We start from the raw sequence: 27416 nt of genomic DNA, 5'->3' as shown, positions 1-27416 counted from the left end.
ATAATGAAATGTTAATAAGTTAATTAATAACAAAACAGATACGCAATTAACATAGTATTTATTGGCAGAATCATCGTGCATAAATAGACCGTTTTATATTAATGTATTACCAGTATGTTTGAGAATAATTAAGCATGATGTACTTCAAAGCTGATATCTTTTATATGTTAATTTTCTGCCTGAGACCTATAAGTTGTGGCCGTGTAAGTTACAACATTTTTTTGTGTAGATTTTATTTATTTTATATTTATAAATAACTCGATGGAACTTAAGGTCAAACCTATGAAGTGACACAAATAGATACCATTGACATTCCTGGTAATCTGGTGAAAATATCATCTAGGATAATTGGTCGCGATTCCACTATCAATGGAACCTGGGAATTTCTGGAAGAAGTGAACGATGATGCTAAAATGGAAATAGGGATATTTGTTGATACGGCCAAAAATGGTGATTGGAAACCAAGGGCATTAAAGCCTCCTGTTCTGGGGGTGTGCACTTCTTTAAAGAGATATTTCAATTCATATATTAAACAATCGTTCATAACTGGCGTAACTACAGATTTCGATTTTAAAAATGGTGATCTGTGCCCAGTACCCAAAGGAAAATATTGGATAAAAAATGTAATACTAGACACCGATAAATGGATGAATGTAATGCCAACAGGATACGTCAAAGTGCAGATCTCCTTTACAAAGGATAATGTTTTTGGCGGAGCATTCGCTGTTATCGTTAATATCGATAACAAGTCGTCATAATAACTTTTGTTTTGAAATGATAAAATATATAACGGATGCCGTGCAAATTAATTATTGCCTTTTGGAACTGTTCTACTTTTCGATTAATCACTTTTAAAAAACAGTTATTAAATATTTTCCTAATTATTTTAAATATCATAAATGCAAGTAAATCCAAAACTGGTGCTCGTATTGAAACAAATTGAATTCCACTTCCCGCTAAAAGACGTATTGCTGATCTTTGCAATAATAAAATCAAAGCCAGTGAGTAAGCATTAATGCAAGAGAAAAAGTATATTCACCACTTGTCGCAACTCTGTCAGAAGTTGTATACAAAATAAATACGTTAAAGGTAAGAATACATTTCAGTTGAAACATTTATATATACAGTTAAGTATAAATATTTGAATAAATTACAAAACATTATTTTTATTTTAGATATGTGCAACAAAAAAAAAAGTATTACCAAGATTTTCCGATTTTGCATTTTGACTAGCTTTAAAAGCTACTTTCGTTTTTTGTGGAGCTCGGATAAAAATATGCTATGTACATCAATTAATGCAAATACGAACTTGTTTGTTTTTATAAACGAGATATATCAAATTTAAGGCACGCTTTGGGTGATTCTTGCGGAGACAAAAAGTTAATTGTAAAAAAAAAGGAAACGTAATTAAAATAAGCTTTACCGCACGAGTTATCGTGTATAAATAGAGTTTTACATAAAAATACATTGTCAGTAAACTTGAAAATAACCAAGTCATGAAGTTCTTTAATGCCAATATTTTGTATATTCTAAGTTGCTGTTTGACACCCATAAGTTGTGGCAGTTTTTTAGTACATATGAATAAATATTTCGGCGAAGCAGGCTCAAACCTTTGAAGTGATGAAGTGACTGACATAGATTTTCCAGGTAATTTATTGAAGATAGTTGGACACAATTCTGTCGTCAATGGAAGCTGGACTGTTCTGAAAGAGGTGAACGATAATATAAAAATGAAAGTAGAGGTTTTTACAGATACGGCTAAAAATGGAGAATGGAAACCAATTGCTATGTCACTACCCGTTATGGGGGCGTGTAAAACCCTAAATCGATATTATGAAAGGTTATTAAAGATTCATTTGAAACTAAATACAGAATTCGATTTTAAAAAGGGCCATATGTGTCCAGCACATAAGGATGATTATTAGTTCAGAAATATATTACTAAATAGTGACACATGGTTGAATATATAGTGCCATCAAGATATATGAAAATTCGGGTCAATGGATCTTGTGATTGATATCCAAAATAAGCCCTTCTAATAATATTGCTTCTTTTAAAATTATTAAATACATAAGATTATAACCTAGAAAGTTAAAAAGCTCTTTCTTAATTTAATCACGCGAATATGCTAGACAAAGCATGCAGCAAAAGAATTTCAAGTGCAAAGCATGAAACGAAGAAAAACATTGGCTCTGAAATGCCGGAAGCTCGACAAGCGCATGCGCTGTGCTTTCGCTAAGCTCATCGCAAACCAAAAGCTTTTCACTGCCAAGAGAGACAGGACAATAAAAAGCTTCCGTCCAACCAAAACTTTGCACAGTCTTTGTCAGATTTCAAGTGAATTCACGCAATTGAAAAAATGGTTTGCGAAATGCACATATAATTGAAGTTGAAGCTTAGAAAAGAAACACAACAGTGCTCTATTTGAGATAAACAATTTCTTTATAAACAATTTTTAATCTCAATTGACAATTGAGTTTGAAAATAGACAAAGAAGAGAATTGCAGCAGAAGAACATCGTGTCACAAGGTACGTATCAAAATTTGCAGGACAATTGCATTCGCGTCAAGGTTGTGTCATGTGTGTGCTTTTCGATTTTTCATACCGCTCTCAAAATGTCAGACAATGGCAGCTGAAGCTGAAACTGAACCCACAGGACACAAACAGACCCACAAGAGATGATACAAGTGCGAGTGCGAGAGAATGTGAATATGTGAATTCAAGTATGTGAATGTTGAATTCTGAATGGTGAATGTTGAGTAGTAGTGAATGGCGCACAAGGCTACAAGCACAATAACTAAATTGATAGCTCCACGACGTGAATGGCTGGGCACCCCTGACTAATTCATGGTCATTCACTTGATGTTTACTCAATTAGATATCAGTTTTCTAGGGAACAGGACCCATCAACTGTTGTCCCTGTTGTTCCAACCCCTGTCTCTCGCTCTCTCGTTCTCTCTCTCTGTCTCTGTCTCAATCTCTCACACCACGTCAATTATTTGTTTGCTTGCGGTTTCTCTTACTGCGTCGTGTTAATTTCACTTCAATATGTGCGCTGTCCTGCCCATTCCGACCCCACTCGACTTGATTCCCTATCTTACCGCGTCACCTCGCTACCTCCCTGTAGTGCCCTGTGTGCTTCATCCTGTTGATGACGCCATGCCAAGCTAAACTTGGCCGTTCCATCATCATTCGCTACGAACTTCGAGCCATAGGACACTCAGGACACTTGTTCGTCTATTTATTTAACGACGAAATGATATCAGGCGCAAACAAATGAAATTCTCGTTTGTATAATTGTCCAGGCTACTGGCAAGAGTCTTTCTCTTCACCTGGCCAGACCTTTATTTACCTTGGCCCCCAAAAACGTGGCTTTAACTCCACACAATTCCGTGGCCATTTCCATTTTAAATATGCCGAGCACAACATCAATTTTATTGCATGCAACAGTTGACTCAGTTTCTTTTATGACCAATGCCATCATTTTGATTTTATGACATTTATTTATATGAAACTGTCAACTTTAAAGTCACTCCGCAATGTACTTATTAAAATTGCAATATCTTCTTCTGGGCCACAAAACCCATCAGCTTATTGCCACAATTGTGGCTTCAAACGTCAGACGAATTTTGTAAGCTATGCTTCCTGATGTGCATAAATTGATTGCCCCTGCTGTTGCAATGACTTTTCCGAATGACTGTCAATTCATGCAATTCCTGAGCTAGACAGTTTCGAACTGATGCAATATTTATCCATTAGAAATTGATTGTTCTTATATTGAAATTTAAACTTGGTAACCAGTACAACCGCAGAAATCATTTGAGGAAATCCCCAAATTATTGCAATAATCTTAGATGCTGCAAAATCATTTATATTTAATCTACCCTTAAATCTTTAACTCTATTATATACATAGATTCCTTATATAATAGGATAAGAATATCATTTAGCTGTCATATAATAATCGTTTGAATAGCGAAACTTCCAGAATAAAGTTTGCTGAGACTAACTAGATAAATCTATTAGACTAATCACTCAATATTAATATTTAATAAGAACGTAGTTCCTTGAGATTATTATACCTTTTTTGCATTTAAACCCTGCAGAAAAGAGTCTTTTGATTCCTCGCGAGCATTACAGCATTTCTTTTAATTTCGCAACTCGGGCCCTTGTACTGACAGCCTCAGGCAATCCATACAGTCTCTATAGCTATAATAATAAACTACTTTGCCATGCAGTTCATGCATGATATATATGATATATGGTTTTAGTTGTGACCTAGTTGATGTGGTGTATTAATAACTTAAGCCAGACCCGAAGCGGTAAGACGTAACATAGTCAGGCAAGGTTGATCCGCTGGAGCTGTGTTAGCTGTCCGACTAAATTTAGAGGAAGTCACTAAGGTAGCTACAGAATGAAACTCATGGTCAAGGAACAAACTGTTGCAGTACATAAAATACAACAAACTGAGCAAACAAGGTAATCTGTTGTTGTTGAACCATGGGTTACGGTGGCTGCTGCAACAAGCAATCAGTGTGTGTGGGGGCAATGGAGCTGCCGCACGTGCCACATCAATCCCATCTGCAATTCAAATGGCAAATGCGTGGGCTTATCAATGCGTATGCCGAGCACGGGTTTTATAGTATATATAGCGTGTTGCACGGGCTTTCCATACGGAATGACAAGCTCAGGAATTGATTGCGTGTACAGATGAGTGTGACTTATGAAAATACAAACAAACAAGCAAACAAACAGACAGACAGCCGGATATATAAACGAATTTCAAATCACAATCATTTTCTGCATGCATTCAATCAATCGAGGTATGAGTGTGTGTGTGTTTGTAAACTGTTTGTTAAGTCAATACCAATTAGAATTTATTGTCTGCAAATATGCCTACATTTTTGAATATATGTACATAGCATGTATGAATATGTTCTGTTAATATATAGATCAGGCTCTCAAGTCAACAATCACCTGCCAACTGCCAAAGGTAATCACAGAGTGCCCCTCCACCTCACCCTCTCCCTATTTGGCCTGTTGACTTCCTTTCAGCAGCATAATAATAAGCAGGTCCACATAGAGAGCGCAGCGCAGCAGCTTTGAGTTGAGCTGTAAGCGTTAAGTGGCTTTTGTGTAATCTGCATGACAATAAGGCAAACACGTAGGCTAGATGCCCGGTACACTGAGGGAAATTGACAATCTTAGAGTAAACTTAAATTTATTCAGCTTAATGTATTCAAAAACTAATAATAAACTTCACTTTATTTGTTTATAAATGAAGGGAGTATACAAAAATGAGTTGCAATATTAGATTGACAAAAAACAATATCCAAATCAAAATATTAACCTAAATCTAAGATTCAATGTATTCAAAACATTTTAGTAGACTACTATTTTCATTTTTAAATGTCAAGGGCATAAGAAATAGTTGTACTTTATAATATGATTGAATTTTACGTATTTAGTATTTACATATTTTAAATTAAAGTCTTAAATATTCGATTAAATAATTTGGTTACAGTATAACATATGAATAATAGAGAATTCAGTTAATTGCATACCAAGGAATTACACTAGTGTTTTCTCTGTGTGTAGAAGAAGTGTTGCTTGGAAGGAAGTGCTGTAAAGCAGGAGCCTACTTAAAAAAACAGCGCAAGTGCGCGCCAAATTTTGCTAGCAAAATGAAAAATAAAAAAAAAAACTATAAATATTACAGGTGAATGTAGGGTTTGTGAATGAGTGCGTGTGTGTGTGCAAGGACATGTAGTCAAAACGCAGGCAATTAATAAGCATAAACTTATGTGCAGTTTGTACGGGGCGTATGAGTAATGTGGAGCGTGGCACGTGCCGTTTGTAATGGGGAACGCGTGGCAACACAAAGTGAGGCATTTACACGTGTGCGTTATCAGTGTGTGTGCGTCTGAGAGTGTGTCTGTGAGTGTGTTTGCGCTGTCAATTTGCGTATTTATAACTGCGATATTCACATTAATCATTCGCTGTCCACGTGGATTAAAGATGAACTCCATTGATTATCATCGCAACGCAACGAAAATTAATTTGCCAATGAATCAATTACAAGCTGACGCAAAATACCTGCAAATATATTTTAAAAATTCATACATTTTGTTTTTGTTTATTTGCAGTTCACTTTGTGTCTGGCAATTGACGAATTATTCGACAGGTAAACTTAAAGACAGCTTCTTTTTTTTTTCTTCTTTTGTTTACATATAAATTTGCATGCAATCAAAACGAAAATAAAGTAAATATTGAAATGAATTATCGATTTGCTGTAAGAAAGTGGAAAATTTAGGTGTTGAATTTGTCACCTGTTCGAAAGTAATTCATGTGGTATCTGCAGAATAAACCTCTATCGTAATTTTTGGCTAACTCTCTCTTTCAATATTCTAAATCTATTTATCTCTCTTTCTCTATCATTGTACACCAATTCTATGTCTCTCGTTCTCTCTCTATCTATTTTAACAACTTTCCTTGCATCACTGTTGTCCAAACTTGCTATAGATATAAATTTCAAATACAAAGCAAAATATAATAGAAACCCCCCAACGGTGCCCATGTAAACGCAAACGAGATCATAAGAAAACCCCCCCGAAGAAAAGTCTACAAGTATTGAGAGCATTCCAACCGAGGGAAGTCCTTGAGGTCCTGATGGCACCCTTTAAGCTAAAGTTTCGCATGGGAGGCTCGCGCAGCACGAGCACATCGCAAGAGCATGATCCGGATCCGACTGTGAATGAGGCGCTTTTGGGCTCACAGCAGCAGCAACAGCAGCAGGAACAGGAGCAACAGCAGCATCTACAAGAACACCAACAGCAACAGCAGCAGCAGCAACAACAGCAGGCAGTTGGTGCCAGCAGCTCGACAATTGATTCAGTGGATTGCAACAGTCTCGGCTCAATGAGCGAACGGAAGCTCTTGCTTCCTCCGAATCCCAGTAAGGCTGCCATCAATTCCAACAGCTTGCGTATGGGTAAGGATACGCTACAACCATTAACATCGTTCATTAAGCCCACTCACACACACTCAGATACACATACAACGCTTTGTTTATCCTCTAATTGGTGTCTTTTAACTGCATGACTGACTACGCTTCAATCTCGGAGCCTCATTATAGTACAATACATAACACTACTACGCCGAGTTTATTCGTATTGCCTGTCAATTGTGTTTCAACAACTTGGAAATCCCTTTTGTCCCTTTGTCTTAAGATGCACAATGCATGACCCAAATAAACATCGCAATCACTTTGCCTTTACCTCTTTCAACGCCTTTCTCCTCCCCTATGATTTCTTACACTTGCAGAATTTAGTTAAACCTGTAAAATCTACAATTGCAGTACTCCACCTATTACACAAATTACTAATTTTAGTTCGTGTATACTTTTTACATACTTAGCTAAACAATAGTAGATTTACTGTTTCACTTTCTTTCCTCTATTTACCTATGATACGAACATATTTATTTTAGTTCGTCATCCATCCACATCTTACTGCTTTATCAGTTTCACTGATCTTCATCTTATATCTTCATATAATATTTCGCAGTTCTATTTCGGACTCATACATATTTAAATGATCCATCACACACCGTTACACCTCAGTCAATTTTTATGTTCAAATCTTTATCTCATCTTTCTAACCAAAGTACGTGATATGTATTACATCTGTTTCATATCTCTTTATTCTATGTCTACAATTCAATATGAGTTTCCCTGTTTTCCATTTCGCTGTTTCGCCTAACCTATACTAACTTATGAACCCATTTCCTTTCACAACTATTTTATTATTTCATTATAGCCAGAATGCATTCCATGTATTCTCACACTGCTCCATTTCAATCTGTTTGTCAACTTGTTGTTTCATGTCTGAGAACGATTTGAGTTCTTCAGTTTTTCCCATCCGCTGTTTTGCCTTACCGCAACTAATTTCATGTTTCATTATAATTAAAACTCTCTCTATGTATCATCTCACTATTCTATCTCAGCCTGTTCCGCATCTCATTGTTTTATATTTAGAATTCAATTTGAGTGTCCCTCTTCTCCATTTCTCTATTGCGTCTTACATAGACCTAAACCTAAGATCCCAAACCCTGTGAGTAATTTAATGCAGCAGAGCTTGAGGTTAATATAATTTTCACCTAGATTGCAGGCAAGAGAATATAAGATGAGTGTATGCACAGCACATTTGCATGACTGCACATCCCGCGGCAATCTCCCTCCCTCTTGTACACTCTCACTTTCCCCCCACTGCTCCTTCAACGCAGGAAAATGGATTAATAAACATGTACATACGCGCAATTTGTATATTCGATACTCTAAAGCCAGCCATATATGTGCTCTTGCAGGCTATGTTAATCCGAGTCGCACATCGACGTGCATTAACGAAGCACCCGCGGACAGCAGCAACAACCTGCCGACAACACCGCCCCCGACATACGAGTATGTGTTAGAGGAGGTAAGAAGGGCTTGTTGTTGTTTACTTCCTATGTGGTATCCTAATTAATGCATTGACACAACAGAATACGCGACTCTCGCAGCATCGTCAGCTGTCGTCGGAGCACAGCGCCACACCGAATCAGAACAGTCGTCGCAGCTCGGCGAATAGTTCGCGACAGAGCGCTGCCCTGGAGCAGCTAACCCTCAATGATCGGAGGAACAGCAACAGCAACAGCGACAGCGATATTGATCTTAACATTGACATCGACAGCATTGATAGCAACGATATTTGCAACGATCCCGATTGCCAGCAGAACTATAACAACAGCAATTGTGGCGGCAGTCGACGACGCAACAACAATTGCAGCAGCAATAACAGCAGCAGCAACGGCAGCAACAACAACCAACATCACAACAATAACAACATCAGCCACAACAACAACGAAGGTGAACAAGTGGAGGTGGACGAGGAAGAGCTGCATCAACTGCAGCAGCATCATCAGCAGTCGGAACACATCATTGAGGGCGTCACCGAGCTGGAGCTGCACAGCGACGACAACGAGGAGAGCACGCTGAGCGTCAACGAGTTTCTGCTCGAGACCGAAATGGCTGCTGCTCGTGCCAAGGCGTATGCCGCGTGTGGCGATGCCGGCAACGATGGCCAGCAACCCTGCACCGACGAGCAGTGCACTCAGTGCAGCGAGCGTGCAGGATCCGAGGAGGATGGCGGTGAGCCATCCACAAGTAATGCGGCACGACACAATTTCTACGATCCACTCCTCAATCGATATGGCAATGAATGTAAGTGGAAAGTAATCTCCGATCGCCGATGACATTCACATTTATGCTCACCTTTCAGCTGGCTGCTCTAATGGCTCGGGGACGGGCAACAGCAATGGGCAATCGTGCAATGAATCCTGTTGTGCCTCGGGCTCGTTGTCCGGCTCAGTTGCATCGCGTCGTGGACGTCGCCAACAGCTGCAGCAACAGCAGGAACAAAACTGTCTGCTCACTCCAGAGATGATGAGCAACAAGACATCAAAGGAGATCTACAAGGATCTCGCCAAACAGTGGGGCATCACCTGCAAAATGTCCGAGAGTTGTCGTTGCATGGACTGTCAGAGCCATTACTTCGATTGCGACTACGACGATGTAAGTGCTGGAATTTCAATAAACTTTATTTTTTTTAATGAATTTTCTTATCTGTTCTCGCCAGAACGAACATCAGAAGACGGATGGCGGATTGGGAGCGGGCACGCCCATGTTTATTAGCGAGGTAATGCACGGATCTGGATGTCAGATATTGTAAATGGATTTTGGAACAGTTGTTGTCGTCTGATTTTTGTTTTCTACAAATGGGGTATGAAAAGATTGCTGAACAATTGTTATATGTAAATGCAAATGTTTTCTAGAAAAGCCAAAAAGAAATGCTATATATAGAGTATTAAAAGAATCTTGATGATCGTGGTATTGGATTCAACATAATCGTAATCGTATTTCGACGTTATTTGCACAAATTGTTTGCACAATGCACACAAAATAAAATGAAGTAGAAATAATGTTGCACTGCGTCTTAGGTCGGAATACTTGATGTATCTGCGGGAAATAAATTGCATTCAAAATAGTCATTCAAATGGGCTTTAAAATATAACAAATCGAAACGAAATGGAAACGCTAAATAGAATAACTTATCTGGCGTCAACTTATGAATAATTTTCTATGGGATATCAAATTAAATTTAATTTGAAAATCGAAAACGAAAAAATGATTGAAATTTTTATAAATAAGCCCACCTTGCAGATGAAAATTTGATATATCCTTAAATGTGTTCCAATTGTTGAGGGTCGAAACTCATAAGAAAAGAAAGTAAGCAACTTGATTTGTAGCTGATCTTAAGAAACTAAAATCAATTCTCCCCAAAAATTATTAATATTGTAAACCCCCATTTGAAATCCGAGCTTTTCATAACAAAAAAGAAAGATTGCATTATAAATTGAACAAATTGTCAAATTAATGAAATATCGAAAATGAAATTTGTATGTATTTTTCTATAACATAAAGAGAACTAACTATTATTATATAGATATGGACTATGTGTTGAAGAAAATGTAATGGTAGAGGCTTACGATTCAAGTACATCTATCTAGAGAAACTTAACCGTATAGTAGTTTAAGCAACGTGACAATGAGGACAGTGAGCACTTTTGTGCTGGGAAATGGAACAAAATTTTAGATTGTATTAGAAAAGTCTAGGCTCCCCCCCAATTAATGCGATACAAAGTTAACCTTTATTACAAATAATACTGATATTACAAAAATGCGAATGTATTTAGTCTGATATTCGATTATTGATTTTTTTAAGAGAATGTGAATATTTTATGGTTTTGATTCTTCTGTTAAAAGCAGTGAGGCATTTAGAACCTAATCCTAACATAAGCACGATCCAAAACTATACTATAAACTGTGTATGTTCCATACTGTCTTAAGAAAGCGGGTTTCATTCGCATCTCAGAATTAGAACTGGACTAGTACTCGCGCAGTTATCGAATATATCGAATATGTATTTGTTTATAGTAATCGTAAAATATAACAAAAACAAAACACATGAAACAGAAACATAAAAACCGACTAAGTCTGTTAGCCGTTAGTTGATATTGATATTGATTAGTAAATATTTTTGCTTATGTATCAATCGAACTAGACGAAATTATAAATTCAAACATTATACATACAATATAATATAATAAATGATATACAAAAAACGATAATTTTAATAGGTTTTGGGAAAGGGATGTGTATATGTAACATATAGTACACATTATAAAACATATAGAAAATTATGTAGATTAATACTTCTGAATACGACCTTGAAGTTTTTTATCTTGTACGTCACTAAGCGTCTGAAAACAGAAGGGAATATTTATAGTTTCGATTGAATGTATTTTAAATTCTCGATTTACCTCGGCAAATATTTCTCCATTGTTACTGCAAAGATTCGAATATTCCTCACTGGGCAATGTCTTCCAAATATTGCATCTGCTGGCCGATTCTCCAGTCTTATATACATATGAATTAGCCATGTTGGTAAAGTCGTAATGACAGGTCAAAAAATGGCAGTAGCTGCGGATGGCATAACAAAAGATTTGAGTTCAAAATATTTCTATATATGTATGTATTTCACAAACCCCTTTTTCGTCTCCTTCTCGCAATTGGTCGCTGCAACCACGGCGCAGCCCACACGCGAAACACGATCACTTACAATAACCGTAAAATGACCAACATCATAGTGCCTGAAAAATCGGTAGATATAACCATATTTAAAGTATAGATAAAATTAAAAGTGATCTATCCCAAATTGCTTTTGTGGTTACATTATGTTTGTAAGCAGCAAAATATATATTTTAACCATATTTTCTCGATTCTATATGCAGAGTGAGGTTATGTGGACGCTTACTTGGTGGCATCGAAGCTGTTGATGAGCTCATCGGGCTCTTCGGCGTCCAAGTACTCGTCAAACATGGCCTGGAGTGTGAGATCCAAAATATCGGTAAGCTGACGACGTCCAGTGCTGGCAAAAACGAGACCCAAGCATTCGCCAGCAAAGGGAAACCGGAGAACGGAACGACATACCGAATGCTTAAACGACACAGTTGATGCATGCAAGCGCGCCGTGTAAGCGAGCTCCTCATCCCAGACAAGCATTCGCATCCGGCTAGCGGACTTGAAGGTCTTGTTGCTAACAGTTTTAAGAGAACCTCCGGCGAGCTTATTGCGATATGAATTGTGATAGCGTAAAATGGTGTTACGCAATTTGAGCGTATCTGGCACAAGACCTACGAATTTCGCCTTCTCATGCAGTGGATGCTGAAAGACAATCAGTGTAAAACAGAGAAAAGGAATGAAGTCTCATATTTTTTTGTAGCTTACCAGATCTCCTATTCGACAGATGAAATGCCTCATGTTATTCACATCGCAATAGTGTGAATTATTATAGCAATAGTTGTATGAATAAACCAGCTGCAGCAATGACAGCAAAAATAATAGATACATTACACTTTTTTAAAATTTAGAACAAGTATAAAAAACAAGAAGCAAAGTAAAAATGATAGTAAACATAAAAAAAAATTAATTTTTCAGTTTTGACGAATTATTCAAAGGTAACAAAATACTTAGGTTAAATTTCACTTACAGCTTTTTAATTAGGCAGCTATTTTCTCGCAGATTTCAAAAACGCTTTAAAAAGATTTTTAATAACAAATAACATAATCATTAAAGAACCAAAAAATTAATTTTTATTAAAAACTTAAAAATATTCAAAAAATATAAAATTGTTTGAGATTCAGTTTTCATTTGCGTTCCTGGGAATTTAAAACAGTAAATAGTTATTTGTAGACACTAATAAGAATTATTGTATACGCACTACGGGAAATATTTTGCCGGTGTTGCGACAAAGATTTCTAAAGGAATTACTGGGTCTTGATTCCCAGTCCGAACAGTTGCTGGTTGGCTCTCCCGTCTTATAAGTAAAGGATTTAGACACCATAATAAAATCGAAGTGGCAGGTTATAAGATAGCAATACCTATGCGAGGGCACACAAGAATTACGTATAGGTGATATGCAATAATAATACGCAAATTATATACCCGGATTTATAGTTGAGCATGCAATCAGTAGCAACCACAATGGCACAACCCACGCGAGAAACGCGATCGCTGATAAGAATTGTAAATGGGCTCAAATGCAAGTCTCTGAAATAAATAAAAATTACAACATTAATTACATTATTACTGATGAATGATAGTGCTTTACTGTGGCACGCGAAAAAAACTAATTAGCTGCTCCGGATCCTCGACCCTGAAATATGTCTCAAACATAAACCTGATTGTTTTATCCATAATATTTTTAATGCTTCTACGCTTTGAAATTGGTCGCACGATGCCAATGCACTCGCCTGCGTAAGGGAACCGCAAAACAGATCGACACAGCGAGTGCTTAAAAGACACCGTTTCGGCGTGTAATCGCGCCGTGTAAGCGAGTTCCACATCCCAGATCAATTCACGCATCCGACAAGCCGGCGGAAAGGTCTTGTTGTACAACGTAATCAGAGTGCCACTAGCGACTTCATTGCGATATTTATTGTAATACGAGAGGATAATCTTACGCAGACGTAGCGTATTCGGAATGGTGCCCACATACTTGGTCTTGTTCAAATACGGTTGCTGGAGAACATTGTTTCGATGTTAAGACCCATTCACAATGAATCGACAAACTTACATGCTTCTCGCAGATGAAGTGCTTCTCACCAACCAAATCACAAAGATGCGTCGAGTTGTGGCAATAATTGTAAGCGCTGCAAAGTTGCAGCAGCATCAGGAGCAACATACATGCCAGTAGTCTCATCGATAAACCGCTTAACTCTGTATTTTAAAAGGATTTAAAAAAGAAATTTTAATAAAATACGATCAAATTTTGAAAAAGGATTCAAAGACATTTGTTTTATTCCATTTTGTTTATAATTTGTTGTATATTTCTTTTCAGTTTTCTTTTTATTTTATGAAAATTCAAAATTCTTTTAGTTTTTTCTTCGTTTTGGTATTGAGAATTATTATTTATTGCTGGGATTTGTAGGAAGAGTTTTTGCCTATAAATTCATAATGTTTATGCTTTGTTTTATTAGTATGCAATATATAATTTGTATGTAAATTGTTTTAAACATTTGGTTTTTAGTTAGTATTAATATAGTATATTAGCAAAGTCGAAAAGTCGAATTTTTTTAACTGTTGATTGTTTTCGTTTTGGTTTCTGTTTCTTTTTTTTTGTTTTCAACTGATACAATTTGAACTACTCGTAGGATCAATAAATTAATAACAAATTAAACAACATGTAAACAAAAGGTACTTTTATCATTCATCATCTTGTTCAAGTTCTCGTATGTAAAAAAATATTCTGCTTATTCAGTTTATTCAGGATTTTATTATTTAACATCATTTCATGATTCCATCAATATTTTTTATTCAATTGCAACAACAATAACAAATAAAGATATTTCACGGTTTTCATAGCGTTGGGTGTGTCTTGTGGGTGTGGCATGGTGGGCGGGGCAAAAAATAATACAACTTAAAAGATCGCTGTGGCATTACACAAGTAGTTATATACATCATAGAAAGGGTCGGCGTATTTTGTCTGTGTGAATGCTGTTAATTTAGTTAGTAGATGTCTCTCACTCTTATTGCATAATATATATAGTATATAAGTTTTTTTTTATATATGTATTAAAGGAGCTGCTAATAAAATATAAGTTTAAAAATTGTCAGTACTACTTTGCTTTACATTTTTCATACGGTTGCAGAGTGAGTTCTTTGTTTTAGTTATTCGATTTGTTGAAATATTTTCAAAGAAGCTTCCTTCGCTCTGCAAGAGTATTTAAACTTCGACATGCCGAAGTTATATATATTAGGTTTTTGCATGTATTTCTGTTTACGTTTTGTTTAGCTCGATCTTTGCGTTCAAGTTGAATTGAGTTGAGTTTATGTTGTGTCTGCATGTAGTAAAGGTATTTATGAAAAGTTATTATAAACTATGAATGTATACATATATATGCATAGTAAATATATAATTTTTGCTTCGCCCGTATATGCATATATACGCATATGTGTACTCTCTATATATTGTATGTATGTATATATATTATATAATATAAATGTAACCACAAAAATTCACAAGTACTCTCATGCATTCCCAGCTCACACAAGTCTATATATATGCATATATATATACTATTTGTTTATTAAAACTACTTAGTAACACATACATACATCATACGTCTTATATACCAGGTGTAGGCACATCATTTGCAACAAAAGCGACGCCCACAACAAATGGAAACAAGTCTACAATCTAATTAAAGCATTTTTGTGTACACGAGTCGTAACTGAAACTTGCCACTTAAACTAAACTTAATCACTATATTACTATAACATATGTATGCAACTATGTCTGTACAAATGCAGGTCTTGAAAAAGAATGAGAGGAGGTCGGGATACAAGACTATAAGACTAGTGAACCTTCATTCTATGTATATCAACATGCACACACAGTTCTAAATGACAATTTCGTATAAAAAATAGATATCTATACATACATATATGATAAACATATATATATATATGTACATGTATGTAGGGTATATTCAAACTCTATACTGTGTTTATATCACGTAGAGTAAAATTTTAACTAATCATCATTTTCTTGGGTGCTAGACACAGGTGGATGAGGCATGCTGTGATACATTCGCCGCGGCCTCCATATTGAAATCCTTGCTGTGCGAGCACATCGCGCAGACGCGTGTAGTGTCAGGATTTAGAAACGTGCAGAAGCGACAACTCCATTCATTTGGACTGGTCACAATCAGTTGCGTGGACACAGGTGGCGGTTGTTTAGCCACAGCGCCAGTTGAGTTCTTTCGATTTCGACCAGCTGAGGTTTTTGCTATGGCGCCCGTGTGTGTCTCCACTCTAGAGCCAGTTGTTCGATTGTCAATTGTAGCTGTTTTTAATGCAGATTTCACTTTCTTCACACCCGCGATGCTGCTGTTGGGAGCTGGTGTTGGAGGCGGCGCGTGTACAGCTCGTACTTCACGTTTCTTCTCCAATGCTCGTGACTTTTCCACATTGACCGTTTGACTGTGCGCCTCAGGGCGTCGCTTTTCGACGCTAGCAGCAGTCGGGGAGTGTCCTCCATTAGCTAGTGTCAGTGCGTCGAGGTCCAAGCTCTGCATCAGCAAATCGTCACGATCGCCCAGATCCTTGTTGTCAAGATTCTTAAACACATAGTTCCAGGCCTCGTAGCTGCCAAGACCATCCTGTTCTTTGGGATTTAGTGGCGGCGACGCGCTGTTTACAAATGTAAACTCATCCAAACTGGGCGATTCATAGCTGGTAGTTGTTGTATCGGAGATGTTCAGATCACGATCTCGCTGATGTTGGTGTTGTTGATGATGATGATAATGGGCATCCACTGGTGCTGCTATTGCGCCAGCTGTCAGACTAATACGCTCCCTCAATTCCTTGTGCGTCGCTTTGCGATTATTGTCCAGGGGATCCTGCAAATGCATAACGAATTATTAATGCGTATTATAACCGATATATACTCCAATCTATATCAGACTTACAATGAGTTGATCATGATGCCGCTGAGGCCTGTCTAATGTTGATGATTCCGCCGCTTCACGCTGTGCACGAATGCGGCTGCTTTTGGGCATGGGCTGGGCATAGACACACATATCCGGCTGATGCTGTGGCGGCTGTGGCAGCGTCGTTGGCAAGTCGTAGTTGCCACCGGTGTAGACCGATGGTTGCGCATACATACCGCTATTCATGCCATGCTTGCTTGACTGAATGCGCGGTATACTCGCTTGTTGACCATAACGCGGTTCGTACTGACGTGGATCGCTGAAATCATGTTGCATCAGCTGCGCATGCTCATTGAACGCAATCAGATGCTCATCCGGCGGATATGTGCTCTGTCTGTGCTGCATGGCAGCCACATTAGCTGAGTGTCGATTACTCTGTGGAGCAACTGGCACATGAGTGCCATAATATCCACAACTATGCGGCACAGCTGAGGCCGTTGTTGGTTTGCCAATGCTGGCATACATATTGCTACTATTGTGGTCCGCATTCGCGTAGCCATCGTGTGGCGTGTCATATTGTGCGTTCAGTTGGCTAGAGATGTTGTACGGCAAAGGAATGCGATTGCCGGGTGCGTTGTAGCCACCCGTAACGGCTGCATACGATGCGGTGCTGCCCATGCTTAGACCATCTAAGCAATCGTAGGGCACCTCATACAGATGGGGATTCAAATGAGGATGCGGATGTGAATGCGAATGCTGATGCTGCACGCTGCAATCCTTGGGATGCTGATCAAATGAATGGCGATGCGGCAACAGTGCATGCGGCTCCTGATAATGCTCCAAGCTACGTGAATGCGTCATCAATGCGGCCGACGGCTGCTGGTACATGCAACTGAGATTCGTGGGCGGGACTGACTGATGCAGTGCACAAGCATTGCGATTACTATTGCCATGTCCGCGTAGCATCGTTTGCTTTTCCGTGACGCAATTTTCACAGCGATTACGAGTCACATTGCTGTACGTGTTCTCCAAATTGATGAGGTCCTGATGCTGCTGCTGTTTCTGTTTTTGCTCTCTGCGCATAAGTTTCTCGCTTATATCCTTGATGGCCTGGGAAGCGTTGCAAATGTGGCTTTCACGATAATGGAAAATCTCCTTCCAAGTGCAATTTAAGCCGGTAGACTGAAGACTAGCATAAATCCGTTTCATAATTTGGCACTCCACATAGGCGGTCATGGCATCGCGTGCCACATTTGCAACCTGGTCCGGACAAATTGGTCCCTCCAACACAAACGTATCCTCGGCACTGCGACGATAGCCCATGGCCAGAAATAGCTTATCGGCATCCAACAAATTGGACTCCACTTCATGCTGATACGAGCCAGAGTAAGTCTACAAAATGCAATAGAAATTTTTGAATATCTTGGTTGGCCAAATAAACTACTATCCATGTGCTAAACTTTACCTTCAGTTCGCGAAATTCTTTACGCCACGGTTTGGTGTACAGATTGCTGGCATACTGGCTGATGGCCTCGAAGCCAATGATTGCTCGCTGGCCCGTAAACTCATTCAAATCGCAGACGGTTCGGCGCAGTACTTGCCCCGTTTCCGGCAAAAAGAATTTGCGATCGTGCGACACCACGCTAAGAAAGTTCTTCAGGCAATCTGTAAAAAATACCCGCCATATTAGCAAAGTTGAGAAGATCTTTGGATGGAGAACGTGCTTACATTCCAGATTCTTACGATCCTTCAGCTTCTGGTCACCCAAGTCGGCGTCAAGATACTTCCAGTGCAAGTTCAGTATGTCTTCATAAAGTTCTGTCCAGGGTAAATAGTCCGACATGTTGGCGTGGCGTGACATGCAGCAACACCAAGGACTCTCATTCAATGCAAGTGTGGCTCCTGCAAAAGAGAGGTGAGAAGAGAGATGAGATGAGATGAGATGAGATAAGATGGGTAATAAATGTATTCAAGGCTGCATCTTCGAATCACTTTATCGATTTTTGGAAACATTGTTTCAACTACAGCGATGACGATTACAACGACAAACACACATACATTCATGCATGCAAAGAAGGGAATTTGCCCATTCAAGAGCATTCCAAGAGAGTGTGAGGGGCCAGAGACTGCCTAAATAGCAAGCAACTAGGCATATGAATCAGCCGTATAGAACACACCACCATCCGGCATGACGCATATTTCGCTATCAGACCTCAGTGGACACATACACAGAAACGCCTGAGTGATAGAGTAAGTGTATGTGCTCGTATATTCAACAGTGAACTGATAGAGTAAACATTAAGACAGCTGCAGTTAGTTGACAATGCTTGACGCTGAAATACCCGCTATAAATATAAAAGAATATTAATTGCGGTATGATTTCATCCGATTTTCTCCCGATTTAATTTACACATCAGCTGATCCTGAAAATATGAATTTATATTTGTACAACACACACATTTCAAGTGCACACTAAGTTATAAGATCCGTTAACCCTTTATACATATAACGGGTATAACAATGGCAGCATGTTTGCTAGTTGCTTTAGCCGTCGTCAACAGCCGCATCGATAATGACTGTTAGTTAATACTTATCAGAGCCAGTGATGCGCCTCCCCCCTCCACATCATCACTTCAGGATAGGCATCAGCTGAGGACGAACCGGCATACATATGCATATATAGTACATACATATGTACATAGACTAAAGCAATCGACTCCAAGCAACTATAACAACAACTGCAATCAATAAAGAATATGTACACATATTGTATGCTTACAGCGTAATTGTTAATATGAATCACAATCACAATAATTTATGGCTAAAGTGGATCGATTTCTGCATAAAACTGAATCGTATAATAAGTTGTTCAACAGCTTAACAAAAGTATTCCACTATTATCTTTGCGAACTTACTGAATGCCATCTAGGTGATTCATTCAGAAGCTGTTTTTTTCGATTTTTGTACTTTCCCCGAAATACATACCCTCTACTTTAACAATAAAATGTTTTTAGCTGGTATATTTCGGTGCTTTTAGCGAACCAGTGTGACCAACTGCCACTCGTGAAAAATGGCAGACGAATCAATGAAATTAACAACATTAATTACGTATCGCCAAGAAAATAATGAAAACAGAAAAATAATTTCGTAAATTTAAGTCAAGAGTATTTGCTGGCCATGATATCAGCTGATTGTATTGCAAGCTCTTCTAAGCTACTTGAAAGCTGCTAACTGTTTTTAAAAGTTTATTAGTCACAGTATTAGTACAAAACAACGATCTGCATACATATGTACAAACACACACACATTTTTTATTAATTTCAGCGTCTCGGCCATTTGCTTTGCTCGTAAAACTGGCGCAACGCTGCATTTTGTTGTTTTGTCAAATTCAATTTAAAGCTCTGATGACTGGACCAACTGTCAGTGGTGTGTGTGTGTGTGCGTGAGTGTGTGTGGGGGGGGAGGAGGGGGTTGTTTTGAGAACGTGGGATGGGATTAAAAACCTTGGCGGAATCTTATTAGCCGTCCTGCTTTAAGGGATTTTCTTGACAAAAGCGCAGAAAAACAACACAACCGATTTTTAAAGGTAATGAGAACAACAAAATGGAGGCAGAAGCTTTTGTTCTTTATGTACAGAACGGCTTACCAGTGGAATTTTTTAATTAAATGAAGCCAGTTGAACAGTCATTGGACTACGCACTGCAAAGCATCTCAAAGTTTTCTGTACATTTAATAAGCTGTAGACAACATAACAAAAAAGAAAAACAATAGCAATTTTTAATTTACATATTTTATGGGGTTAACCTGTGAGTGCAACGGGCAATGGGGAGTGCAGATAGAAAGCTGCATGTAACGTGAGATGGGTAAAAAATCAACAACAAACTGAAAGCTACATAGAAAGTGGCCGGTTTAAGGCCGACATAGACAACAAGAAGAAGTGAGACGACGAATATAAAGGTGTAAAAGCACGTCAACAACTGCAACAGCAGCAAAGCAAAGTAAAAGCAGAAGTAGAAAACAAAAGCCTTTGAAGTTGTATATACAGTAAAGCCCAGTGAAGCCGCTGGAAACTCAGAGCAACAATAACAAAGAGAACGACCACAGCAGCACAAGAAAAAATAATCAATAAAAACTAAATGAAGTGCAAAACGAGTACAAAACAACAAAAGCAATACTACCTACACACTTATACACGCTCAGCTTGATCAGTGCAAAAGCTTGCTAGTCACGTACAAGCTTCAATTGCGACTCACATGTTTTATCGCGCTCTTAGCGGTAGCCTGAGCTTTTGAGAATTCATAGCGCTATGCACTTGCCTAAACACAAGAAAGTAACAACAACGTCTTATACTCATTTTTATGGAGTGGGGTAGGGAGTACTAACAAGGCAATCTTGAACTGCGCCGTTTACCGTAGGCTGAAGTTGTCATTGTTGTTGTTACACTGTTATTTCCACATGGTAACGTAAATGAATGTTAATTAAAGAGTCCCCATTGACATTGACGACATTTACACATCAAATCATGGCTACTTGCGTAAATTATACAGAAATCACGTTCAAATTACATTTGCAGTTGAGAACGTTAAGAATATTGGTCATTTATTGATTTTGGCACTAAGAGCCGTTATACACATACATACATACATACATATATCCAGTATTCATTTGTGTGTGGCCTTAACTTGCATCGTAAGTGCTTTTTGTGCTTCAATCTAGTTGGCGGCGCAACAGTTTAAAGCAGTTTTCTCTTGGCAAGGTGACAAAAATCGAGTCTCCCTGTCCCTGTCCCCTATATTAATAGTGTTCACAACCGGCAAAAAGTTATGCGGCAGGGTGTTCTAATTCTTATTTTCAGCCTATCGCTTGCTTTACTAAATTTAGCAAGACACACACACACTACGCATCACACATACGCATACATACACGCAAACAGTAGGGCAAAAGCAAGACAAAAAGCTTATCCACACAAACACAATTCACCGGAAATAAACTTACAGAAATTCCTGCTCATCGCTGTTGCTGCTATTGTTGTGGTTGTTATTGCTGTTTTTTTTGTTATGGTTTTTGCTGCAAAGTTTGTTAATGCTCTGCATCTGCATCGCTGTTAAGTCAACACTCGTTCTGTCGAATTTAATACGATTTTTAGTTGGCGTGGGTGGTTAAAACGACTATTTTTAGCACAGTTGCCGACCTTTTTGGTCGTTTTCGACTTACGTACGAACGAACGAACTGAAGAAAACAGCGAATGAACGAAATGCTTCCGCTTGTTGTTATTGTTTCAATGGCAGCAGCAGCTGCATATTTATCGATAGCAATAGCCTATTCATTGGCATTATGCATCAATTTCACAAACATTCACTAAAATTGCAAAAGGCATTACTGATTTAAAAAAAAAAATTTTGTATTTACATTACACACCTTTACGTATTATTTACTATGCGCTTCGTTGCGGTCAGAGGTGTAGAAACAACATCGATGCCGACATATCGATGTAAATGTTTTTTATTTTTAAGAAATAAGCTTAAAAGCTATGTTGAGGTGTGACCACCGGCGAAAATTTCAAAATATACGGTTTCACGCCGATGAGAAATACCAAGTAACTTAAATCCCAATAACTTTCACCTGCTAACTCTATATTAAAATTATGGTATGTTTAAAAAAAAAATGCACTTAATTGTAAATAACTTTTTTAATTCAGTTTTTCAACAATTCCAAAATACTTTTTCCCGCCGTATGAACACATTTACGCATATTAAAATAATCGAAATGTTTGAAAAAAACAGAAATGGAATTTGACCATTCGAATGGAGATGAAGTATGTACGTATGGTATTTTCAGCATTTTAATAACAAAAATACAGTAAACTTATTTTAACCCGTTTAATGCGTAACACGAGAAGCAAATATTTTTTCCTTTAAAAAATAACTCACCTGATTGTGATATCTCGCAGAGAAAATTTACATTAGTTACCACCAAAAATACAATTTGAAATTATCGATTGCAATTTCGAAAAACAGCTACAGGGACCGGAAATGGAATATTCTAGTGCGCCTTGGTAATTTTTGAAATTCCTACTGCGGTCACACTGACAAAGTCGTAAACACGGCATGGCTGTTGATCTAGGATTTGCGGAGGAATCCTCCAATACCGCTTGGCTTAGTAATCGTTACTTTCCCAGCAAGCTGGGTGGACAGCCCGCTTGGCTAGAGCTGGAAGTGCTGCCCACCACAACGCAGCTGCAATGCAACAAGTGTCAAGCACAAAAAGCATTCCTTTGCCAACTTTACGCAGCTTTCGAGGATGATTTCAACTTCCACCGCAGCATTTACGTGTTTGTGTGTCGTAATGCCGGTTGCCAGGAAGCGAACAAAGCAGAGTGTGTAGTTTTAACTAATAGAAAGTAAAGGTAATGCTTACGATTCATGTATTCTACAGGAACTTCACAGTACTGCGCTCTCAACTGCCCTTGAAAAACAAATTCTACTCGGAAGAGGAACCTTCGGAAGATGGCGATCCTTTAGTAAGTACCAAAATTTATAGAATAATATAGAACGTTACTTACATACTGGTTGTCATTAATCACCTAGCCTGCCATTCCGAGTCCAAAGAAACTGTGCGCTGCTTGCGGCTGCTTTGCTCCCCACACCTGCAGCCGCTGCAAGAGTGTCAACTATTGCTCTGGCGGTCATCAGCGTGCCCATTGGAAGCAGCACAAACCGAATTGTGAAGCTGGCAAATCAGATATAGTTGGGGATACGCTGCCTGCAATTGTTTTCCCTGAATACGAAATTGTTATGGAGCCTGAACCAGCAATCGAAGCAGTTGACAAAGACGAAGAAGAATGTCTGGCCGAATACGCGGAACTCTCAGCTAGCGGGAAGACGGGTGAACTTAAGGACGTATCCGAGAATGAATTGGATAAGTACTTTGGAAATGCAGAAGCCAGCGAAGATAAAGCATTCAAAGAGTTTAGAAAGCAAACCGCAGCTGAGCCGGAGCAAATTGTACGCTATAAGCGCAGTGGCGAACCTCTATGGATATCTGACGTTGAGTCCACAATTGGGGCTCAGTTACAGGCTATGCCTTATTGCCGACATTGCCAGGGATCGCTGCAGTTTGAGTTTCAAATAATGCCACAAATGCTGGTGTTGCTCAAGGATGACAGCTTGGATTGGGGCGTGATTGCAGTTTACAGCTGTGCAAAGAGTTGCCCGATTGATGGCTATGTGGAGGAGCATGTCGTTAAGCAGGACATTGTAGCACCTCCTCCTGATAAGACGTGAATCTTCCAGCTGATGCTACACATACAAATCAATTTTATTTGTATATGACGAAACAAAGTAAAAGAAAAAATACAGTACGTCGACAGTTAACGATTGGGAGCGATATGATGAACACGAATTACAGAGAGACTTGTTTGCTGTTATTTCAGTTTTATGATGGGGAAATAGGTGTGCTTCGAGAAATCGAATTCCGGCTGACGTTTCAGTTCCTTTTGATGACCGCGAGCCAACACATTCATGACCACAAAGTTGGTGCGCGCTATTTGCAGCAGATCCAGAATCTAAAAATATACCCACATTAGTAATAGAACAATTGGGGAATTTTAATGACTTGCCTCCTGTTCGGGGTTCTGTATGCTTTCGAGTACATTGCGCGCTTGATCGAAATGTTTGGCGGCCACGCTGTACAATTCTTCGACGCTGCTGAGCATCATGTGGTCGCGTATGCTCTTGAATTCCGCATAGGAAACGGGCGGCGGGCTAGTCAGAGGCACGAAAGGAGCAAACCGACGATTGTAGCGTATCTCCTCGCTGTCAAACTTGGACATGGGCAGACGCACACGCCCGTCTTTGGTCAGTGCGCCCATTGCCTTATACATACCGCCGCACAAACTGAGCAGAGCATGATAGTAGATAATCTCCTGGCGATATGGACGCTGTTGTTTCTTGTTCTTCTTAGGCTTGGCCGCTTTGCGATTCTTGCCACCAGCGCCTCCGCCTCCACCATTCACCTGCAGCTTGCTCTGATGCTCGGCGTACTCCTCTTGGGCCAGGAGAATGTTCTCGGTGCGTGTGAGCGCCGATACTAGGAAGCCCACAAGAAACTCATAGGGATACCAATAAATGTAGAGAAACTCGTGAACAGCATACAATTCCAACTCGAATCCCGACATCAAATAAATGAGCATGGCACGGAAACAATTGTACAGAACCCAAGTAGAGAAATGCGTACTGTGTTTGAGTGCTGTTGCATGCAGTTCATTGCCCTCCATGGCGCGTTCGTTGGCGAGCTGATTCATCAGCGAGTCCAAACGCACGGCGTCTACCTGCAGGGGGTCGAAGTTTTCAATCAAGTGTGCCAACTTATCGCGTTGGCGGGCACGATTAAAGCCGCACAGCCGAATGAATTGATTAAACGTGTTCATGTTGGTGCAATAGCGAAAGAAGGTTTCCAAATGCTGCTGCACCTTGGGATCACTGGCCACGGGATGCTTCAAATTCAGCACGGGTGGTGAATTGAAAGCCTGCACCGAGTGCCTCAAAAAGCGCTTCATCGACTGTTTGCCATGGGCCAAGCGAATACTCGAGCTAAATAGGTTTTGGAGCACGCTACGCGAGAGGATGCAGTGCCCCGACTTGCGACTGTATTCGATAAAGAAGTTCTGCAAAAGACAAGAAATATGTAGTATAAAGAGTTTGATAGTCGGCTGCTGCTTACGAGGGCGGAATAGTAATCCTTGTGACGTATCACTTTGCAGGCGTACTTAAATCGTGCGACCATTTCCTCTAGAAACTGATAGCTGGCTGGGCGCTCACGTATCTTGATGCTGCGCGGAAACGTTGGCGGCTGGCTGCGATCATGTATGCGCGGCGAGAAGCCCATGGGATTGGGTGCCTCAGCTGCACCAAAGAAGAAATAATCAAACACACAAACTTATATAATTAATGTATACTTACAACCCTCCACAGGCTGTGTACCGCGCTCGATGGTGCGCTTGATCAGCGGGAGCAACTCGGAGGCCACATTCAGGTTCTTGTAAATCTCATTAACAGCCTCTTCGGCACTCTCAGCACTTGCCATCAACTCCACCTGGTATATGGCTTGGAAGAGATGCCGCATAAAGCGTAATCTATGCACCACAGCCATTAGATTCTGATCCTCTGCCGGTGGCAACTTCTTGCACTTGCGGACTAGCTCATCCTCCACGTCCTTCAACTGCCCGGCAATCGTGGCGGGTTGTGTTTTTTCCGCTCCCAGCAGCGCCGAATTGCCGTACAATTGAAAGTCTTCCTCCTCATTAACGGCCGCTAAGATAATAATATTCTTGATGACCACAATAAGATTGCGCACAGCAATGCAAAAGACGCGCAGCGCCTTATCCTGTATCTGAGATGGAGCATGCAGATACAAGCAGGTAAAGAGCACCTGATCCATGGAGTTGCCCTCGAGCCAAGAAACCAAGCAGGCAAACAGTGCATCAAAGACACCAATCAGTTCCGCCGGCTCCAAGGCATCTAACTTAATAGCTCCCATCTACGAAAAGCCAAAAGTTAGATAATTATATTACGAGGCATCTTCAAACATACCGCAACGGCTGCCTCGAAGGAAGGCGGCGGCAAATCGAACTTATCAAAGCCCATGCCCACGTCCATCTTAGGATCCATAATCTCTATAGCCGACATGGCCTCGAACAAGCCAAAGAGCATATCTTGTGCTAGTTCACCGGGCAGCAGCTCGGCACACGCCTCGTGGAACTCTTGGGTCACATCAACCCAGCCATGAATGGGATATTGTGTAATGTCCTCGGCGGCGCTACCGCCACGCATGGCACGCTGCACCTCCGGATCGTTGAAACCACATTCGCTGACACTCCACTCGTCTTGTTCACTAATGCTATTGCCTTCCCGCTCCCGCTCCCGTTCCAAGTCCCTTGACTCTGATTTCGTTCGCATTGCAGAAACTGTGGCAGCAGCAGCGGCTGCAGCTGCGGCGGCAGTGGCTGCCTGAAAGTCCGTAGGCTGCTCCGTCGTAATGCCTTGCATTATCCCTTGTAATGAGTAATTGTTTTTGTTATTATTCTTTTATTTTATTTCTGGAGCAATTCTTGTATGATTTTGACGTTCATCCAATACTTGTGGCAGTGCTGTAAAACACATTAAATATTGCACAGCCCTCGACCAAAAAAAGTGTGGCAGCGCCGCGTGTGCTTGGCGCCAAACTCGCAACAAATTGAATTGGGCTCTAAATTGAAAATCTAATGTAATATTAAATTATTTGTGTAATACGAAATTTGGAAGCAATCATGTTTTGTTTTAATTTTCTGTCGGCAACAGATTAAGTGTTTTCTTTGATAAACATGCAAAAATGTAAAATGTCATAAACATATGTTGCATTTAACAAAATAGTGGCAACGTGACGTACGTTGGGCGCTAAACAATTACAATTTAAATTTCGTTCAATATCAAAATGCTATAGTAGACAGTTAAAAATTCTATATCATAACAAATTGTGATGCAATCATGTTTACTATTGACTTTCTGCCATCATCATCAGAAAATATGCGATAATATGACACTTTATTTTAGCATTTCTTATTAATAAAGTAAATTATTTAATGAATTGACAATACAGCAGTTTTATCACATTTCTGCTGACTCCAGTTAACTGGTGAACTGTTACTTCCCGCTGTTCGCTCAATGATAAGAAATAAACAATTAATGACAAACATGCGTTCGTTGTTTCTATTTGCTCACTATTATTCTTATCGCAGTTGTTATATGTATATTTACATTGCTGTTGTTGAGGCAATTGCACTCATTTTTTTTAG

At 39.4% G+C, this 27416-nt stretch overlaps 6 protein-coding genes across 11 annotated transcripts; 2 read left to right on the top strand and 4 right to left on the bottom strand.

Moving 5' to 3' along the window:
• Positions 1-2333: 2333 nt before the first annotated feature.
• LOC132791556 (probable serine/threonine-protein kinase DDB_G0282963) lies at positions 2334-11215 on the top strand. Its single transcript, XM_060800520.1, has 7 exons — positions 2334-2529; positions 6146-6183; positions 6522-6990; positions 8364-8473; positions 8538-9255; positions 9314-9606; positions 9671-11215. Exons 3-7 carry the CDS (start codon positions 6669-6671, stop codon positions 9761-9763), a joined length of 1536 nt encoding a protein of 511 aa, XP_060656503.1. The 5' UTR covers positions 2334-2529; positions 6146-6183; positions 6522-6668; the 3' UTR covers positions 9764-11215.
• On the bottom strand, positions 11195-12586 carry LOC132791557 (antigen 5 like allergen Cul n 1-like). Its single transcript, XM_060800521.1, has 5 exons — positions 12381-12586; positions 11908-12317; positions 11639-11743; positions 11414-11573; positions 11195-11353 (listed from the first exon to the last, which is right to left on the bottom strand). Exons 1-5 carry the CDS (start codon positions 12501-12503, stop codon positions 11300-11302), a joined length of 852 nt encoding a protein of 283 aa, XP_060656504.1. The 5' UTR covers positions 12504-12586; the 3' UTR covers positions 11195-11299.
• A 136-nt stretch (positions 12587-12722) lies between these two features.
• Positions 12723-15126, bottom strand: LOC132794428 (antigen 5 like allergen Cul n 1-like). Of its 3 annotated transcripts, none has more exons than XM_060804881.1 (5): positions 13729-15126; positions 13264-13673; positions 13098-13202; positions 12874-13033; positions 12723-12811 (listed from the first exon to the last, which is right to left on the bottom strand). In XM_060804881.1, exons 1-5 carry the CDS (start codon positions 13852-13854, stop codon positions 12800-12802), a joined length of 813 nt encoding a protein of 270 aa, XP_060660864.1. In that variant the 5' UTR covers positions 13855-15126; the 3' UTR covers positions 12723-12799. The 3 variants fall into 3 exon arrangements, with proteins under 3 accessions (XP_060660864.1, XP_060660865.1, XP_060660866.1); XM_060804882.1 differs by having other exon boundaries at positions 13333-13673; XM_060804883.1 differs by lacking the exons at positions 12723-12811; positions 12874-13033 and having other exon boundaries at positions 13406-13673.
• Positions 15127-15222: 96 nt separating this feature from the next.
• On the bottom strand, positions 15223-23100 carry LOC132794425 (protein tamozhennic). 4 transcript variants are annotated; one of them, XM_060804875.1, is made up of 7 exons: positions 22004-22089; positions 21800-21943; positions 21581-21706; positions 18314-18487; positions 18051-18250; positions 16625-17977; positions 15223-16555 (listed from the first exon to the last, which is right to left on the bottom strand). In XM_060804875.1, exons 4-7 carry the CDS (start codon positions 18444-18446, stop codon positions 15710-15712), a joined length of 2532 nt encoding a protein of 843 aa, XP_060660858.1. In that variant the 5' UTR covers positions 18447-18487; positions 21581-21706; positions 21800-21943; positions 22004-22089; the 3' UTR covers positions 15223-15709. The 4 variants fall into 4 exon arrangements, with proteins under 4 accessions (XP_060660858.1, XP_060660857.1, XP_060660860.1 ...); XM_060804874.1 differs by lacking the exons at positions 21581-21706; positions 21800-21943; positions 22004-22089 and adding an exon at positions 23003-23100; XM_060804877.1 differs by lacking the exons at positions 21581-21706; positions 21800-21943 and having other exon boundaries at positions 22004-22022.
• Positions 22651-25118, top strand: LOC132794427 (programmed cell death protein 2). The gene is made up of 3 exons (XM_060804879.1): positions 22651-22961; positions 23021-23105; positions 23173-25118. Exons 1-3 carry the CDS (start codon positions 22693-22695, stop codon positions 23866-23868), a joined length of 1050 nt encoding a protein of 349 aa, XP_060660862.1. The 5' UTR covers positions 22651-22692; the 3' UTR covers positions 23869-25118.
• Positions 23872-26907, bottom strand: LOC132794426 (N-alpha-acetyltransferase 35, NatC auxiliary subunit homolog). Its single transcript, XM_060804878.1, has 5 exons — positions 26176-26907; positions 25546-26122; positions 25307-25488; positions 24204-25250; positions 23872-24149 (listed from the first exon to the last, which is right to left on the bottom strand). The coding sequence occupies exons 1-5, from the start codon at positions 26629-26631 to the stop codon at positions 24009-24011; spliced, it is 2403 nt and encodes an 800-aa protein (XP_060660861.1). The 5' UTR covers positions 26632-26907; the 3' UTR covers positions 23872-24008.
• Positions 26908-27416: the final 509 nt, after the last annotated feature.

This window comes from Drosophila nasuta, chromosome 3 (assembly GCF_023558535.2).
Source record: "Drosophila nasuta strain 15112-1781.00 chromosome 3, ASM2355853v1, whole genome shotgun sequence".
Classification (NCBI taxonomy): domain Eukaryota; kingdom Metazoa; phylum Arthropoda; class Insecta; order Diptera; family Drosophilidae; genus Drosophila; species Drosophila nasuta.
Note: the sequence above shows the minus strand (reverse complement) of the source record. Positions and strands in the feature narration are given on the sequence as shown.

Coding starts and splice junctions, on each gene's coding strand:
- LOC132791556 (XM_060800520.1), top strand. CDS start 6,669: ATGGCACCCTTTAAGCTAAAGTTTCGCATGGGAGGCTCGCGCAGCACG. Junction 6,991..8,363: donor TTCCAACAGCTTGCGTATGG/GTAAGGATACGC, acceptor GTGCTCTTGCAG/GCTATGTTAATCCGAGTCGC. Junction 9,256..9,313: donor CAATCGATATGGCAATGAAT/GTAAGTGGAAAG, acceptor CTCACCTTTCAG/CTGGCTGCTCTAATGGCTCG.
- LOC132791557 (XM_060800521.1), bottom strand. CDS start 12,503: ATGTATCTATTATTTTTGCTGTCATTGCTGCAGCTGGTTTATTCATAC. Junction 12,318..12,380: donor TCTGTCGAATAGGAGATCTG/GTAAGCTACAAA, acceptor ATTGTCTTTCAG/CATCCACTGCATGAGAAGGC. Junction 11,354..11,413: donor ATGGAGAAATATTTGCCGAG/GTAAATCGAGAA, acceptor TTCTGTTTTCAG/ACGCTTAGTGACGTACAAGA.
- LOC132794428 (XM_060804881.1), bottom strand. CDS start 13,854: ATGAGACTACTGGCATGTATGTTGCTCCTGATGCTGCTGCAACTTTGC. Junction 13,203..13,263: donor AGTTTTTTTCGCGTGCCACA/GTAAAGCACTAT, acceptor TATTTATTTCAG/AGACTTGCATTTGAGCCCAT. Junction 13,034..13,097: donor ATGCTCAACTATAAATCCGG/GTATATAATTTG, acceptor GCCCTCGCATAG/GTATTGCTATCTTATAACCT.
- LOC132794427 (XM_060804879.1), top strand. CDS start 22,693: ATGGCTGTTGATCTAGGATTTGCGGAGGAATCCTCCAATACCGCTTGG. Junction 22,962..23,020: donor CAGGAAGCGAACAAAGCAGA/GTGTGTAGTTTT, acceptor TGTATTCTACAG/GAACTTCACAGTACTGCGCT. Junction 23,106..23,172: donor CGGAAGATGGCGATCCTTTA/GTAAGTACCAAA, acceptor TTAATCACCTAG/CCTGCCATTCCGAGTCCAAA.
- LOC132794425 (XM_060804874.1), bottom strand. Junction 18,251..18,313: donor GGATCGTAAGAATCTGGAAT/GTAAGCACGTTC, acceptor TATTTTTTACAG/ATTGCCTGAAGAACTTTCTT. Junction 17,978..18,050: donor AAGAATTTCGCGAACTGAAG/GTAAAGTTTAGC, acceptor TGCATTTTGTAG/ACTTACTCTGGCTCGTATCA.
- LOC132794426 (XM_060804878.1), bottom strand. CDS start 26,631: ATGCAAGGCATTACGACGGAGCAGCCTACGGACTTTCAGGCAGCCACT. Junction 25,489..25,545: donor TACACAGCCTGTGGAGGGTT/GTAAGTATACAT, acceptor TCTTTGGTGCAG/CTGAGGCACCCAATCCCATG. Junction 25,251..25,306: donor AGGATTACTATTCCGCCCTC/GTAAGCAGCAGC, acceptor TGTCTTTTGCAG/AACTTCTTTATCGAATACAG.